Source organism: Lichenostomus cassidix, chromosome 1 (assembly GCF_008360975.1).
Source record: "Lichenostomus cassidix isolate B80296 chromosome 1, HeHo_3.0, whole genome shotgun sequence".
NCBI classification, from domain to species: Eukaryota; Metazoa; Chordata; class Aves; order Passeriformes; family Meliphagidae; genus Lichenostomus; species Lichenostomus cassidix.
Window position 1 is genome coordinate 84989181 of NC_139479.1, and position 17977 is coordinate 85007157.

Consider the following 17977-nt stretch of genomic DNA (forward strand, 5'->3'; position numbering starts at 1 on the left):
ACAACCTTTCACCACATCACCCCACTGTCGCTGTTGAGCCGCTAGCAGAGAGAAGAATCCAGTTCTCAGTGGCAAGAAGGAAAAGCCTTTATTGTTTTGATTTCATCATATATATAGAGTTTTCAAAAGTCACCCAGATTGGTCAGTCAAAAACCTCCCCCTAGGCCTGATTGGCCAGGTCTGCACCGTCCAAGTCTTGGGACACTGTTTTTAATAACATCCAAACCTTATCTTTATTTATAAAACACAAAAGGATTTCTCATGGGAAAGACCTGTGCTAGCCACACCCCACCAAACCTCTGTTCTGCTGCTCTCTCACCATCGCAAGGTAGTTGTAGTCTGTGGCTTTCCCAAGACCCAGCTTCTTCTTCTGCTCCATCGTCATTCCTCTGAGCATGCAGTAGAACACATGGTAATTCCTCTCATCCTGAGCCTGCAGGAGAAGAGCAAGTGTCAGCTCTGTGAGGAGAGCAGCACAGCAAAGGTTGGCTGCCCAAATGTCAGCTCCCGTGCCTTGCAGGTGTATAACCTTACCTGCCTGCACACCCGTGACTTCTCCAGCAGGTACTGCTCAATCTTTGCCCCCTCAATGGCTCCCCTTTTGTTGAAGTGGATATCGATGTACTTCCCAAATCGGCTGGAATTGTCATTGCGGATGGTCTTTGCGTTCCCGAAAGCTGCAGGGAAGAATTGTGCTGGATTAGAGATGACCTGATACAGCAAGGATGATGGATCTGGTCTCATGGGGGAAAAAATAAAATCAAAAGAGTGAGGTTGAGAGGGTAAAAAGCAGCTCCAAAGCCTTCCCTGAAGTTTGGCTGGATCAATTTCATCTCAGTGTTGTAAACAAGATGTGTATCAGATGATTGTCCTTGGAAATACAGAGAGGAGCACAGAGATGGAAGCTTGGGAATGGTGTGACCTTATCCAGGAAGAAGGGCTAGGACAGCAGGATTTTGGCAGCAGCGGATGAAATACAAGAGAGTTGAGCAAGAGTGGCTGCAGTGAGCAAGGTGACACTGTGCAGGAAATGACAGAGCTGCTGGTGAGTGATTTGATGACTGAGAGGGAAAGAAAAGGGAAAATACATCCAAAAGGGAAATACAGACAACTAAGCCAACTTGCAGTGGGAGACTTGTCCCTGCAAACAGACTGTGCAGAGAAAGTTACCTGTGTTCATCCTCTGTTGGGTGTGGATGAGTGCCCTAAGACAGCACACCCTGCAATTTATGCTCCAGGATTTCTGGCAGGTGATGGACATGCACTTGAATTACAGAGCCTCTCTTCCCTGAATCTCAGCAGTGACTAAGTGCATATTTAATAGTGCCCTGTGTGCATGTCACATTTCTGTTCATTCCTACAGGGTTATTTACCAAGCAGTAGAGGTAAAAATCATAGAATGGTTTGGGTTGGAAGGGACCTTCAAGATCATCTAGTTCCAACCCCTCTGCCAAGGGCAGGGACACCTTCCACTAGACCAGGCTGATCAAACCTCCATCCCTAAAGAGCAACACCAGTGTTATTCTTTAAGGAAAATGCAATTTTTCTGCAAAAGCATAAAAGGTCCATCTGGCATCAGGTTGGGTCAAGAGGGTCAGATCACCTATTTAATTTACAGACATCCAATTAAAACAGTGGGGTTGATCACAGTAACAGCTTGCCAATGAACCTATTAAGGCCACAAGCTGATTCTCATTATCTGGTTCTTTCTTGACCTCCTCTGTTTCTTTTTCAGCATTCTGTTGTCATTCACTGATCTTGGAAGGAAAAGGTGGGGTTTGCTATTGCTATTGTGTATGACCAGCAAAAGGTGCTGTGAAGCTCAGGTTCTACTAAACTCATGTTTTATGGAACCATCGAAGAATAGGAAAAGGATTTTTGCAACTATGGCCAAAAAAAGCAAATAATTAGTTAGCTGAATGCAGCATTAGTGCTCTGCATGCAGTCTAGCACTGGAAGAGGTGGTGAGATTTTTCAGAAGAGCTTTGATTGAACATCAAATACTCAAAAAGGTATTGATCAGCACTTTTACATACTTCACAGAGAATTAGGTAAAATTCAGGGTTTTGTATGGAATATTTTTTGGGAAAAAAGTACCACTTTAAGTGGAAAACCGCATTTTAAAAAAATTTGAAGTAACAATACAGTTGAAAAAGACAATTCAGGTCAGCTGAAATGCTTTGCTTTCCACAATAGTTGTCAAAAATATCAAAGGAAAATTTGAGAGCTCAAATCAGAGAATATCAGTCTTGTGAAAAATAAATTCACAGGGAAAGAATCCGAATCTTTTGTTTATCAAAAATGTACAGCTTTGATTTTGACCTTTTAAAAAAAAAATTGTCCCTTTTTTGGAAACTCAAAAGTGTGACATAAGTGACTTACATTTGGTTATATTTTGTATTTCCTGAATCTGTTTTTTATTTTTGCCAGCAAAAGAATTCTTCCATTATCTGAGGCCTCACCTTCCAGGATGGGATTTGCCTCCAGGACCTGCTGCTCAATCCAGGAGTGCTGACCACTGATTGCTGCCAGGAACTGCAGAATCAGTTTTGTGCTTTCTGTCTTCCCTGCTCCAGATTCACCACTGCAAAGACAACAGGAATGGAGGTCAGTGAAAGCCACGCTGCATCCCTGCCAAAGTCCCTCTCTCTGTCCCCAAAGGGACTGCTGTTTCTGTGTCTATTCTGTTAGGATGAGACCACTAGGGCTGGTTTTCCAGCATCCTAAGGACTGGTTGTGGGACAAATGGTAGGATATGGCAGCAGACAGCTTCCAGCCAAGATCCAGATTTGCTCCGTGCTCCATTTGGCCCAAGCTGTTGCTTGGGTGTGGGTATCCCCAGCTGCCAAAATAAGGCAGACTGTGAATACAGTCTTTTAACAGCACGGACTTCCACAGGTCCCCTAGGCTTTTTACAAGGAGCAGGTGGAAAAGAAGCTTATGGGGCAGGAAGCCAGAGTCATACCTCAAACTTTTCTCTTCATTGAAAGATAACCTCAGTTATCTTGTGATGCTACAAGATGAAGGGGCTGGGCAGAATTTTTTTGGTGAGTCTATGGCCTGTCTGATATATGGGGTAGCTAAAATAAGTGACCAAAATAGACCTCCCTGATGCTGAGTACCCAGCCCTGGCCTCATGGGAAAATTGCAAAAATTTCACTTTTCAGGCCACTGGCACACTGCATTGACTCTCCTCTGGGCACCACATGACGCTTTTTTAGACCAGCAAAACAAGCCTTTCTGAATGGCCTTTTCAGACTCATGTACCTGAAATACTGCTCATGGGATGTTCTAGAATTATGGGTTTTTATTCAATGAAACTTAGGGTAGGCATGCCTTGGGGAAAGGGGTGCCTCAAATGATAAAGAATGTCTGTGAGTTCAGAATTTATGGGATAGTGTTGGAAGGCTGAGGACATCAAATCTGGCTCATACCACCATTTGGGACAGATACTGGAGAGAACTATACCCATAACTGTGACCAGGCACCTCTTGGTGCCCAAGGTTAATCGGTCCAGAGCAGAGCCATGCATGGAGACACCATTCAGGTGTGTGAATCACCATCAGTGCAGTGATCAAGCTTGTCCCTGACCCTTCCTTGTGCAGAAAGTCCAGATCTTTAAATTTTTTACATCTGCAGGAGTATTGAGTTTATATTTGGGGGAGGTTAAAGATTAATATGAGATTTATTGCGTTGTAAGGGTAAATACCAAAGTACTGACAAAGCACATTTACTAGGAAGAGAGTGACTGCAAACAGAGACCACCTCTGCACTGGCAATATGTGGATGGAAGATCTAATCATTCAGTGTCTGATTCTCTCGGATAACCTGTTCCAAATCAACCCTGTTGCATCTGCTCAGCATCTGCTTTAAGGAGATGGCCCATTTGGAAACTCAGCAACTCACCTTATGATGCAACACTGGTCCTTGTTGTTGCGCTGCATGTTGAAGTAGCAGTTGTCAGCAATTGCAAAGATGTGTGGTGGCATCTCACCAATCTTTTTGTTGGTGTAGAGGCGTATCTGCTCAGGTGAGTAGATGGGTAGGAGCTGGTAGGGATTTACTGCCACCAGTATTGAACCAGTGTATGTCTGGAGGAGAAGCACAGGAAGGTTTATGGGGACAGTGAGGTGTAGCCGAAAGAGTTCGGTGGATGGGATGTGGATGGAGGCCAGAAAAAACAAGGCTTTTTAAAAGCTGGATGAAAGATGATGTTCAAGTCATAGATGCTTGCAGGGGGAGCCTGGAGCAAAATGGGAACACAAGCCCCAAAATACCTAAATTAGCTCATGCTCAGCCTTGCTCATGCACAGCATGGACTCAAGCCTTAATTCATATTTTGGATGCTCACAGTTAAGATTCAGACTTTCAAGAGAAGCTCAAATTTGCAAAAGTATCACCAGAGCCAGCATATATCCATACACATCTACTGCATTGCACATAAGATGAGAAACCAGAGATGAAAGAAACCTGAGAACCATTCCCATATCCCAAGGCAGGACCAGGTGGATCCAAACCATTCTGACAGACAATTATCTAACCTGTTTTTATCAATCCACAGCAGCTGCTAAACTCCCCTTGGCAATACACTCTTCTCTACCACCTCTGCCTAACCAAACCTCTCCATGCTTCAGTTTAAACCTTTTCCTGTGCACATGGATATTGCCCACCAAGTCCTGACATATCCCTTCTCATCTATTTCTGGAATTTTGGAAATGGCGTTCGGTCCATCCCAAGCTCTCTGTGGCACGTGAATGAGTAAAGCTGTCCCAGCTTGGGCAGCAAACTCCTCAGTACTATCTTGCTCTTTCATTCCTGCCCTTCCAGAAGCTGTTTCTCTAAAGCCACTCCCCAAAGGACTCATGAACTTTGTTATCTTGCTCAGATGCAGCTATGAGGTTAGGAGGTTTGGCCACATCCCACGCTCAAGGCAGAGAATTAAGGATCTCCTTCCTGTGTTTCATCTGTCTAAAAGTCAGTGTCTAGAGCAGGTGAGTCAACGGGCCTCCACCTTGTGTTAGCCAAGGGGCATGAGATGAAGGCTACTTTCACTCTGTGACTTCAAAGAATTCAAGTCACCTTCTCTATGTTAATTTTTAGCAACTGAATTTACAAGATTAATCTCACCTTTCTTTCCTGGTAGAACCAGCTGTGAAAGTGCCCCCACTGCTGCATATATTTTTTTCAGGAAACAAAATAAGTAATTTCAGCATTAATATAATCCTTATGGGTTTTCATCTGTATGTCCCAAACCCAGAAAGACTTTGGCACAAAACAGCAAAGTGGCACCAGCAAGGATGCTTAGGAGAGAGAAGAAATAATCTGCCACCATCTATGCAAAACTTGCCACCAGTTCGGGCTTCCTGCAGGCAGCCAGTAGGTGGCAATTGTGTCCCATAGGAGGGACGAGAAAGCCATTGGGGTTCCTCACCTTCTAGTCTCACTGCCTACACAAGAGAGCAACTTTCAGTTCAGTCCCATGAGAGGTTTGACTTTGTAGTGGTAACTGAGAAAGGACACGATTCTCTTCTCTGTAAGAGGGGGTTATGTGCCAGTAAGAGAAAAAAGCTCTTTGAGATCAAGAATAATGTTGTCACAACTCTGAAGGGTAGAAATTGGCTGTGAAATCATGTAGACTGGATTTTAGAAGAAGAAGACATTGAAATAAGGGAGCAGACCCATCCCAGAGAAGCTTTCATAGGGGAACAGGCAACCTCAGTGCTCAGAGAACGTGTGAGCTCAATTTCTGAATGGGATTATGACACCGAGATCCCTAATGAAGACTGCTTCAATTCCTAGCTGAGATACTTGGAAGACTCTTTTCCTCTTTACAATTTATTACCAGGTCAATTTTAGGGACATTTCTCATCTTCCTTGATGAGATGTGAAATCTCTTTTTAAATTAAAAATCTAACTCCTTGCAGAGGTCTCTGAGATCCCTGTATTTCAGTCCCACTTGTCTGCCCTGCCCCAAATAAAAACAGAGAGACTTTTAAAGTTGTTAACCATTAGTGGCAGGAATGCTTTCTGGATGCTCTCACTGACCCTCCCTTGTGATCCACAAAACACTTTGTCAGCATGAACTCTTGTACTATTGCTTGTTTTCTTAAGTCTTTCCTAGTTGATAAATAATCACAATTTGTCCAATTCTCACAGCTGACAGAAGGCAAAACTTTGTTCCCTCTGTCAATGAGGGGCCAAAGGGCATTTCCAAGGAAATATTAGCTTACTGTGTTCCATTGCTGGGTGATGTCAAAGCCCTTCTCTACTGGAAAAATAAAGCTTTACTGAGAGCAGGGACTCTGCCGTAGCTGACCACAGGAACCGCATCTCACAGCAAATTCATTACTGCCTGCATGACCTACATTTTAATTAGCCCCAAACAAATCCTTTCTGAGCCTGCTTCCCTCACTGCCCAGAACACCATGGCTGACTTCATCTGGATTGTTATGGGGTTAAAGCTCTACCAAACATACTGCATTTTGGCAGCCCTCAGAGAGCAGCAGCAGGCACTGGTTTCGTCTCCAGATAAAGAGATTTAACCTTACTCATGAGTCCAAATTCCCCACCAGACTCTCTTGCTATTCAGCATAGTCTCTCTTGGTGTATGCAAGACAAACCAAGGGCAAGAAGTGCTTGTTGAAGTTTTTCATATTTTGCTGCAGACCTTTCTTCCCTTCAACTTAAGGTCATTACTGAGAAGCATTTGAAGCTATAACCACATTTACAGACTGGGGACTTTCCAGCTCTGGGAAGGTGTCACAACTTCACCAAGTGGGTCAAGCTCCGCACCAAAGCAAATGGATGCTCTCAGTGCATTTATGAAGCAGCAGCAATGGTGGTGCAAAGTAAATGAGAATGCTGCAATGATGAACAGAAAAATGTGATCCAGTGGAAGGCATGGCAGCGATTGCAAATGACATTGCCAAGAGTCATACTTACCCTCCCGCCGCAGTTTGTCTTATGAGTAAAATGTGAGGGAGAAGAAAAAGGGAAATTATATTTTATTAGAGCAGAACTACATCCTCCACAAAACTAAGGACATGAGGAAACAAGAGGAACTGAAGTCCCATTGGAAAAGTAATCATTCACTCAGCAGGCTCAGAAATGCTCTCAAGCAGTGAAACTTCACTACCATCAAGACAGGGCTAATTATACCACATTAAAAAAACACCTCAAGGGACTGGGTGTCCCCTGCACACATGGCATCCGTATGGGACTTTGGCTTTGCAAAACTGTCATCAATATCTACCACATCCGACACAAACCTACTCCTCCTAGTGCCATCACTCTTAATAGGTGAGATCTAAGGTTGGGTTCCTGAGCCTCCAACTACTCACCTGTGGTTTGCATGCCTCTTTATCAAGCTACACACTCTCTGTCATTTTGAGAGTGTAATTCTGATATTGAGATTGCACTAATTGCTGTGCTATGCCTGATTCTTGGGCTGGCACTCTAAAGCTATTAGTGGTGTGGAGCAATCAAGGCACAGTAACCTGGAAGCTCTGTGATGCAAATCTCTTTGTGGGATGTGGCCATCCCCTAGGCAGTAACTCTGTAGGACACACTGCTCTGTCACCATCAGACCAGAAGAACTCGTACACAAACAGATGTGGTTACTGTGTCACTTCAGCCCAAATCACCACCCACGCTCACCTCCAGGCTAGAAGCTGCCCTTTGCATCAGCCCTTAATAGAATGATGTTGCCAAACAACACTTTGCCCAGCGCTTGTTTGTGTTCCTAGTCTTCCTGGATGCCTGTGAACAGCTTGGCAAGCGAGCTCAGAGACAGAGCTTTTAGGAAGGAATTGGTGTATTCACAGGCAATCTGATACTGCATGCACAGAATTGTATCTGATGACCTCTGGTCACTTAGTGAGGCAACAGGCACTTGCTGGATAACATAGGCACCCCAAAAGAGACACATGGACACCACTGAAAATATATCCAACATGATCCAAACTTTCTCAGAGAGAGCGGCAGGAATCCCCTTTGTGCCACTGCAGGGTGCCCACAAGCAGGGGACAAAGGGCCAGTGCTCAGTGGATAAATACGTGTTCCTTGAATGAGCCAATCAGCTACAAATGCTTGGCCACCTGTACTTCTTGGGTGGCATTCAGGTTGCTTGAATTCAGTTATCCACATAAGTACTACACCTAACCTTAAAGACGGATGTGCTCTGAGCTGGGGGAGGTTGGACTGTAGACCTCCACCCTAAGCTTTTCTTCCAACATATATTCCTCCATGATATCCAAGCTCCAGTCAGCTCTAAAGCATCCAAGAGGCACTTCTGTTTGCACAGCTGAAAGGCAATCTTGTCTCTGTTGGCTCTATTGACACCTCTGGTGACTGCCATGAATGCCCAGTGCACACGGAGACACCACCTCAAGGAGGAATTTGGGCTGCTGACTTGCTAGTTTATCATTATAAATGGCAAGAAATTTCATTTACAAAGGGAGAAACTCAGTTCATCTAACATGGGAATAATTTTCTGGTTATACTCTTTTTCTCCAAGCTGACAGTACAAGAGACTTAGGCATCATGCACAATAAATAAAGTGTCTGAGTGAGATACGCATTTGGAGGTCTCTTTTCTTCTCCAAGCTTTGGGGACTTAGGGGTGCCTTTTCAGCTGCCATGTCCCCTTCCTCTAGGATTGGACTCCATCTCTGAAAGAAGAGATGGATATCTCCCAGAGATGGGGCAAGGAGCTGCCAATCTTATTACCAACCTATGTAACAGAGTGGGGTCATCTCCATTATTGCCCAGCCCTAATCCAAAACCACCCTATCAAAAGGCACTGGACATAAAGCAGTGATGAACAAGCAGACTTGATAAATAAAATCCTGCCCATTCTCTGTTAGCTTATCTTATCTGTGAAGTCTGACTGTCTTGCAAGTCCCTCTGGCCAGAAAATCTAGTAGTCTGTAGAGCCTTCTAAAAATTAGATGACCAGGAGGCTTTGAAAAGGCCTTCAAAGGCAGAGCAGGCACTTACCTGAATATCTGAAAACTGTAGGATTCAAGAGCAATACCAAAATTTCTGTATTTGCAGTGGCTGTTTGAGTACATTAGCTAACAGCAAACACACATGTGCACTCTGAATTTCTGTCTGAAGAACTTGCACAAGACTACCTGGCATACAGAACACTGATAAAACCAGCACAGAGACTTGAATGCTGACTCCTCTCCTGCTGAGGAGGCAATTCTGGCATGCTATCACAGAAAAGAGATGCAGTTCTGAATGGCTCCCTGTAAACCCCTCAATCTATGAATGTCTTTTTGGGCAGGCAAGGCTGCACTGGATCCACTGGGCATGACACGACTGAGCTGACCTAAGGAAGGACACTGCTGTCCTCAGAGATCAGTTGTCAGGATCCCAGGCAATCCAGGGCTAATAAGTCATTAACACAGACTGGGAAGGTTTTTTGGAGGTGTTCTGGAAGTTGCTCATTGCTTTGTTCCCAGTTATTCCATGCACGCCCCTCCTCATCCTTCCTCTACCCACTCCACCTCCAGTAATTTTTGTTTCCACCCACTTGGGTTGAATAAACTAATGGTTCCGGAGGAGAAGACAGAAGGATCACACCCAGAATGCAGTTTACATCTCTACAAAAGTTTTTGCTTTAGGATGACTACAACATGCTCATGGCCTGGGTTGAACAGGTTATTCTGTGTGCAGAAAGCTAATGCACATGCCCAAAACTTCTATGGGGGCATGACAGCAAGGTGGTGTGGACTTTACCCATCACCTGACTCATGGGGTCTTTCACTGGGGCATCCACAAGCTCTGCAATGTGTCCTCTAAAGTCAGAAGCCCTTCCCCACGTAGAACAAGGTGAAGGTGGACACCCAGATGCTCAGTTCAGTCGGAGTTCCCCCCACATGGATAGTAGGAGGTGGAGAGCAGAACAAGAGATGGACACTCACATAGATGAGGTGCTCCCGATAGCGAATCAGCAGGTTCCTGAGGATCCCTGCCTCGTTCAGGTCGCCCAGGCGGATCATGTCCTCCACTCCATGGATGGAGGTGGGGTGCATGGGTTTGATGTGGCTGGCATTCTGTGGGGAAATCCAGTGCTCCTGGGAAGAGAGCAAGGCCGGAGAAAGGTAAGTCAAATGAGAGACCACTTGGATGAAAGACACAAACAGCCCACCCCAAACAGAAGGACCAGACAGAAGAACATACACAAGGGACCATCAGCACATGTGACACAGCTTCTATTCCTGGGGAAAGGCAGTGATGAATTTGAAAGATTTGTAACAGAAGAAGGAAAACATCTTTTTATTGGAGTTTTATTGGAGCAGCAAGAGATGAGAGACACATGCCATCCTGGCAGGAGCCTCCTCCAGGCAACATGGTCATCCAGCACATCAGGGGAGTTTATAACAAATAGCAGATTTGTCTTCCCCTTCATAACTACATTTTCCCATCACTGGTTAACCCTCTGCCACAAAATACTGTTGTGTAGAGAGAAGATGATTCAGAAGAGAAGAGAGGGATGGACAGGGGTGGCAAAGTTATAGTTTTATTGGCAGTGTTATTTAGATTCATCACTTCTAAGGGCTTCTAAAGCCACTACAAATTGTACACAAGGACCCTTCCAAACCTAATCTCCTTCTATCAGCCTTGAAGGAAATGAGAGCATTTACAATTACCTCAGCAAGGAAAAAAAAAAAAAAAAAAGAAAGAAGAAGCACAGAGAAACACCTTGATACAGACCTTATTCTAAAATAGCCACCATTGCAGAAAAATAGAAGTGGGAAATTGAAGGAGAACCAATGTGTGGGCACATCAGGTATTGGTAGGAGGTCAGGAAGGACTGGATAACAACAGAGGAATCTCAGGTTGAGGTGGGTTTGCTCAAGTAACTATCTAAATTTATTCTGGGGGCTTCTGTTATCATTGTACTCAAGAAGTTTCTCAATCTTGCACTCCCAGTACAGCCACAAAAGCAGGGACACAACATTGTCTTGTCTTTACAAACAGCAAACTATGGCACAGTTGATTCCCAAGCACATACAAGAAGTCCACAACAAAGTCAATTATCACGGCCATGGGACCCTTGGCCTAGCAAGGCCATACAGCTGAAGAAGGGACACCAGAAGCCTTAGTACATACATTGCCTTCATCATCCACGACCTGGATCTGCCCAGAGTCACACAGTTTAACCACCGCTCCAATGGGGACGTCGAATTCCCGTCCGGTTTTGAGGTCCATCCACACATAATCCCCCTGGAACCAAAGACAGCATAGTTACACTCAGTGCTCCAGAACGTTCAGCATCCCTTGGGATACAAATTGTTGACATTTGGTAGCCAAATCATTACCACAAGTCAAATGACTTCCCTCACAAACCACAAACCACCCCTTTTCACAGATGCTCAGGAAAGCAGATGCTTTGCATGTGGCACTTGGGGATGTGGTTTAGTGGTGAACACACTGGTGCTGGGTTAATGGTTGGCCTTGATGACCTCAAAAGTTTTTTCCAGCCCTAATGATTCCATGACTCTGAAATCCCCTGTAAGGTGCCAGCAGCAGGGCATGGTCCACACAGTGTATACCCACTGCCCTAACTCTCTGCTTCTCAAGCTCTTGAGTGGTTGTTGGTCACAGAGTGCATCCAGCAGAAACAGGTTACAGAACAGTGATACAGGCAGGTTTTCCTCTGTGTAATGTGCAAACCTAGGAAGGCATATTTAGGAGATGGTTTTGAGCTCTGCTAAGCCTTATCTGGAGGCTTGTGGCACCTTTCTTCCTTGCAGATAACCACTATCAAATATACCTTGGAGACTGCTGAAAAGGGAATGACTAAAGATGGGTTAAGAACATAACCAGAGAGGCAGATATATGTTCTTCTTGAGGAGTTCTTCCAGCTACAGCAATGTGTAGGTGGGCTGTTTGTATTTAATACTTCTCAGGGGATTTTATCTGCTGCGAGCACTTTCACTTGAGTCCTGAAGCTGTGCAAAGTTTTAGCATCCATAATCCCAAAAGGCTGTGTCCTTTTACACGTTTCAAGTGTTTTAACTCTTGCATTATAGACTGCAGTGTTTTCAATTTGAAAGATACAGCAAGCAGTTGACCCCTATCCACTCACTCCATGTTATTAGTGATCCTACAGACCTCTGTCAGTCTTGCTGGGCAGGGACTATCTGCTCATCAGCTCTGTGGATATTAAATTACTCAAATGCAAAAAAAAGCTCTGTAAGAAGCTGTTTTCCTCAATACAAAAGCAAACTCCAAAATAACTCCAAACTAAAGCCCCAAGGACAACCTATACTGGAACAAAGCAGAATTATTTCCTACCCCTATTCTCAATGTGAAAAGGTATTAAAATTGGGAGCAATCTAGTAGTCAGGTGTGTTTGCATTCATGCAGCTGAGATTAATGCTGTGGACTTCTAGCCCCACCTAACACCACATTCCTGGGGACCAGCTTCACTTGTACCTATTAAGCATGATGCAAACGCACTATCTACCTTTTGAAGTCCTGAAAAACTGCTGGGAGAGGGAGAAGGGAAAGCCAGAAGGTATCACTTTGCATGTGCTCTGATATAACCCCTTTCCTGAATACCCCCTATCAACCATTTCAGTGGACAGAGCATATTTATACATTTGGTTTGACCCAAAAAGCTGCTCAACAACCTCCATCTCTGTGCTGGGCAGTGGGAGCTGGAGACCTCACCATTCAAGTCGTAATTCAATGAGACTTCCAAGGGACACAAACCTGTGAATACCACCAGGATGTAATGTTACACAGGGATCCCCACTTGGAGAAACTACACAACAGGAATACCCAACCATTTTGTGACAGACTCTACCCTTGGCAGCTGCTTGCTAGGTTTCCACTAGGATATCAACAAAGTCATCCTGCTTACATAGAGGTCAGGATCCAGTCCTTAGTTTGGGTTTTTATTTCCTCAGAGGGTTGTACTACAGCTCTAAGTATCATTATACAGTGAAAAAAAAAAAAAAATCATATCTTTTTCTCATTAACTGTCTCATCCTCATATCTCATAACTTACCTAAAAAGGCAAAAAAATCACAACTAACGAATGCAGTGTCAGGAGCAGATACATTATAAATCCATTTATATTAATATTTATTTCTAAGCTGCTTTGATCCAAGACTCTCAAAGCATTTCAAAACGTTCAGCGCTGTTATCCTCTCTGCATCACTGGACAAATTCATGCACACAGTGGGTAACCTGATCAAGGTGTCAGCAAGAGAAGAGCTGGGTTGCTCAGTCCCTGCTCAGCAGAAAACAGAAAACTTGTCAGAAAACTTCTGACACCTTAGCAACACTGTAAAAATTTCTCTTGATCAAAAAACTAAGAATTGGAATATTGTTTTTAGAAAAAGAAATCTCTACTATTAAATAGCTGTAAAAGCAGCCTGCTTCATATGTTGTATTACCACGCAGCTGAGATAAAAGGCAGTCTGCCCTCCCCAAGGTTAACTGATACTCTGCTACCACTTTGTGCTTTGTCTGCCTAATGCACAGAGTGTTCATCCCCTCAAACTGCTCTTTCTAAACCCATTAAAGTGCAGTTCTTAATACTGCTGAAAAAGGTCTTATGGGATGGGCTAAGCTGGTAAGCTCAGAAAGGTCGGGGGGTTAAAAAATAACATCATTTATTAAGAGTGCCAACTTATTTTCTTTTCTGACTTTAAGCAATTTCATATAAATCCCATGGAAGTTAGTTACATTCCTTCTGCTGAAGCAATCACCTTTGGATCAGCCCCAAACCCAGCAGATATTTTGGGGATTTCAGGACAAATCGGAGTGATTCATGCATTTACCAGCTGTGGCTTGTGAGTTGCATAATCTGCCTCATGTCTAAACTGGTGCAGTTTATTTTCCAAAATACATGACAGAGTACTGGAGAAGTGAGAATCCCACCAGACCCTTTATGGTATCAACACGGTCTGCCTCTTCCTCCTCACTGCAGCCACTAGTGCTAGTTCCCTTCCAAACTAGAAAAATCTTCCAAATTGCTCCAGGGCAGACCCTCAGGACCTCACAAACTGGGGGCAGTGACAACCAAACAGCAGTGCAAGAGGAGGAAACACCACACACAGATCCACACAATTCACAAAGAGGATCTTTAGGAGGAGCTTCCAAATGTGAAGAGCAAGAAGGCTGCACTGCAGGGGAGCTACAGTGCTTGTGGGGGGGACAAAGGAGGAAGGTGAGAGAAGCTGGCGTAAGCAGTACAAGGATCCCATCAAGAGCAAGACAGATTTCAAAGCAGCCTGAAAGCTTCCAGCCCTGCTCAGGGCTTGGGTCCCCCTGTCTTACCGCCAGCATGGTCGTGGGCTTCAGGACCTGGTTGACATTGCGAAGTAGTGTCCATCTGCCCTGGTCTTTCTCCTGATCTTCCACCACCTCAGGGCATGGCTGCACAAAAACGACTTTCTTCTTCTTCAACATCTCCAAAACTTTGCAGTGGTATTTGTCCCTCTCTCTGCTTTCTACGTGTATTCCACCATGAATGCCAGAATGCAGTGGCTGGTTTGCTCTAGACCTGCAGCATGACCATGCCTGCTGCTCACAGGACACCCTCTGACCTGATTCACAATATGGCTCTTGGTAAAGATCTTCTCCTAGCAGGAAAATTTCCACGCGCCAGCCATGGTCCTCCCCTGGCCAGCTGACATGCTCACTGTATATGACCAGCCCTGCGGGAATCTCAAAGCAAACTGTGCAACTTTGCTTCTCTTCACTTAAATTCTTCCAGTCTCTCCAGCAAGGGCTGATACTCTGTCAGGGACCTGAAGGACACTGCAACTACCCGTTCTGGAAAAACAACTGCAGGATTAACAGGAAACCTCTTCATTTCCCCAGGACTTCTCTCCATTACCTTCCTTTCTCAGTGAAATAACCGCCTGCCAGCTTGAGGACTTTCAGCACAGAACACTCTGGGATACTTATTAATCCACAAATGCAGTCAGTCTCCATGCAACACATGGCATTTAATTAACCTAATACCTTTACATACCAAATTAACCAAAGCGCAGCGGGAACTCAAAACCAGAGGCCATCTGCATTTTCTTTAAACTGATCGCCTTGAGTAGATCCATAGCAACTGAATTTTAAATAATTGAGTGGAAGGTGTTCAGTGCAGCATGCCCTCCGTGCCTATAGGTGAGAGGAGAGCCTGTGCTGTGGATGAAAATGGGCTCAACACAAGGACCATGGAGATAATGAGGTGGCACTGACCACACCTGCCAGGTCCACACACTTATTTCTGCAATCACTCCTTCTCTACAGGGAGGACTGTTCCAGTAAGGACTAATCAGGACCACTGGCCCAACCACAAGAGCACAAGGCATTTTACAGTCACCTCAGATTTGCTTTTTTCTTGTTCTATCTTAGATACACTTGAAATTTCTCATTTTCTTCTAAGAAAGACTTTTCTGGTCATTTAGAGAATTTCAGACCACTATAGCTGGGCCCAATTTCTTCCATTAAAATTTTGTATCCAAAGCAGTGCCCTTTATACAGACCAGAGCAATGAATGACTAGATAACAGTGCAGCTGCTAAGACATTCTCCTTTATCACTGTTTTAATGCAAAACTCCACTGATGCCTTGATTCCCTGGGGTTTTAAATCCATTTGTCCACAAAGAACAGGGCATAGAGACATGGTTTATTGGCAGGTCTGGCAGTGTTAAGTTAATGGTTAGACTGGATGATCTTAGAGGTCTTTTCCAACCACAATGATTCTGTGATTTTATATCTCAGAGGAAAGCTTTCTAGATAAAGGAAGGCTTCATGGGTATCCTTCATGGGACACAGTCTCCAAGGACAACAGCAAATGATGGAGACATTAAACTCATGCTGAGCCACTTCTGCTCATCTGTGAGCTGCAGTGACAACAGCAAGGCAACCCTTGCCCAAAGGGCAGGTGATGTTGTAGATTTGAGCTGTATTACAAAGCCCTGGAACAATAAGGTGTATAATTCTTGTGGCTGTGCAGGGAAAGTAAGGAAGAGATCAAATCTCATGGATAAGAAGTCAGATGAAGATCAATGAGATGGATGTCCACCAAAGAAGCAAGTAAAACTGTACATGAGGAGCAATGCAGGGAGAAGGGGATGGAGTAAGTGTAGCAATCCCAGGGAAGATGTTCACCTCCAGCAGGACCTGAACACACAGTGCTGTAAATGACTGCAGTTTTGCTCTGCTAAAAGGACTGCAGTTTTGCTCTGCTAAAAAGCAGAAGATGTCAAATCAAAGCTAAAAAACGAGAGGATGCACATGGAAGAAAGGACCAATTAAATATATATAAAAGGACCCATCGGATCCTTTTATAGGAAACTTTGGGGCTCTTTGTTCACCAGAACACCTTTCCTCACTGCTGTGCCACAGAAACTGGAGCAGTGTGGGAGCAGCAGATCCGAGAGTAGCTGGAGTGTTTACCTCACCTTGCACTGGAGCAGACAACACCATCATTGCTCAGCCACAGCCTGTACCAGATGTCTGAGGCTGTCTATCCCTGTGTGCCACCAAAGAGTAAGCTAAGGAGCAAAGGACTGGAATGATTTGCCCTAGGTTATCCTTGGAGTAGGATCCAAAGGAGAGAGGGGACCCCAGAGGATTGAATCCAGCCTCTGCAGTCCTATTATATGAGAGACCTTATTTTTCTCCTGCACTGGGGCTGCCGAAAATCTGTAATTTCACACATTAGCAGTATATATTTTTTTGCATGGCTCCTCTGCTAGCAGGCGATTTTCTGGGGACTCTTAGGCAGAGTCACACATGTCAGGCAGACACCCAGGGAGGTCTGTCTGAATGACCTGAGCATGCTGCCTCCTGGAAATGAGAAACCCCATTCCTTGGAAGGAATGACCCAGCTTGCACACCAGCCTCCCTTCTCTATGCATCAAGGGGCAGAGCAACAGCATTAAGCCTCCTATCAGGCTGCTTTTACTGAGGGAATGTGCCATGCCTTATGTGGGAAACAAATGAACACACTTAGTACAATCAGAGGAGGGCCACAGTGGAGGAAAATAAACCTTTAGCTGGCTGGCAGCCTGTCAGCAATGCCATCCGGTTTAGATTACAACTCCCTGGGGTAACATTAGACTCTTCCCTGCAGAGAGAGAAGTATGAGCCAGAAGAGCCATGCTGGACCCTGCTCTGATGATTTACTACACCTCTGCAGCAGCAGGCACAGCTGAGATCAAGGTCCTGCTGTGACACACTTTGTGCATATTCATAGTGAGGGGTAAATGTTTATCCTAAAGAATTAATGTGACACAGGCAATAAGTTTATGCTGCTGATGATGCCTGAGTTCCCATTAAGTGCTATTGCAGTGGCATGTATTGCAGGCAGGGAAATTCGACCTGCAGGAAGCACCCTCACAGCAGGTGAACCACCTAATATAATGAAAGCTTGGGTTTCTTTGCCCCAGCCTGTTTTTCATGCCCAAAGAAAATGCATCAGAGACTACCAGGGCTGAAGAAGTGCTCTTGAATCAATTATTTTGCAGCTAGCACTGAAAAGCTGAGTTATTCAGTGACAAAAGGTCAGGTACAACTCAACTAATCCAGTGTTCACCTGTGAGCAAGACATCCAGACCTCTGCTAGACGATCACCCCTTTCAAATGAAGTATCCTAGCCTAGCCTAGCCTATTCTACAGTCAAGGGGCAAAAAAGGGGCACTTCTATGGTCACCAAAACAGGTAATCAAAGTAGGTCAGATGATGCTGACCTAAAGGAATGTGTGAAGAGGACAGTTTGGAGCTACAAAACTGCAGTACGTGTGTCCAAGGCTAGCTGAGGGGCTCCTACCCATTGCATGGATACTGAAAATCCCTAAGGTCTGGTACTATGGTAAATTGCTGAAGGATGTGCAAAAATCAGTGGTTAGCAGAGGCTGTCTGTGGACTCAGGCCAGAAGTGCTCCAGCAGTTACTCCCGGCAGCACTAAAACTTGCTTTTCTAAAATAAGAAAGATGATACCCTG

General features: G+C 44.7%; 1 protein-coding gene across 2 annotated transcripts in view; it reads right to left on the bottom strand.

The window, feature by feature from the left end:
* The window catches only part of MYO7A (myosin VIIA), a 64566-nt gene extending 49683 nt beyond the window's left edge, over positions 1–14883 (bottom strand). For both annotated transcript variants that reach the window (XM_085066810.1, XM_085066802.1), the window contains exons 1-7: positions 14304–14883; positions 11121–11234; positions 9929–10081; positions 3907–4091; positions 2463–2584; positions 535–677; positions 320–433 (exon numbers count right to left, since the gene is read on the bottom strand). In XM_085066810.1, the coding sequence (XP_084922936.1) occupies positions 320–433; positions 535–677; positions 2463–2584; positions 3907–4091; positions 9929–10081; positions 11121–11234; positions 14304–14435 (963 nt within the window). In that variant the 5' untranslated portion in view covers positions 14436–14883. The remainder of the gene's footprint in view (positions 1–319; positions 434–534; positions 678–2462; positions 2585–3906; positions 4092–9928; positions 10082–11120; positions 11235–14303) is intronic.
* Positions 14884–17977: the final 3094 nt, after the last annotated feature.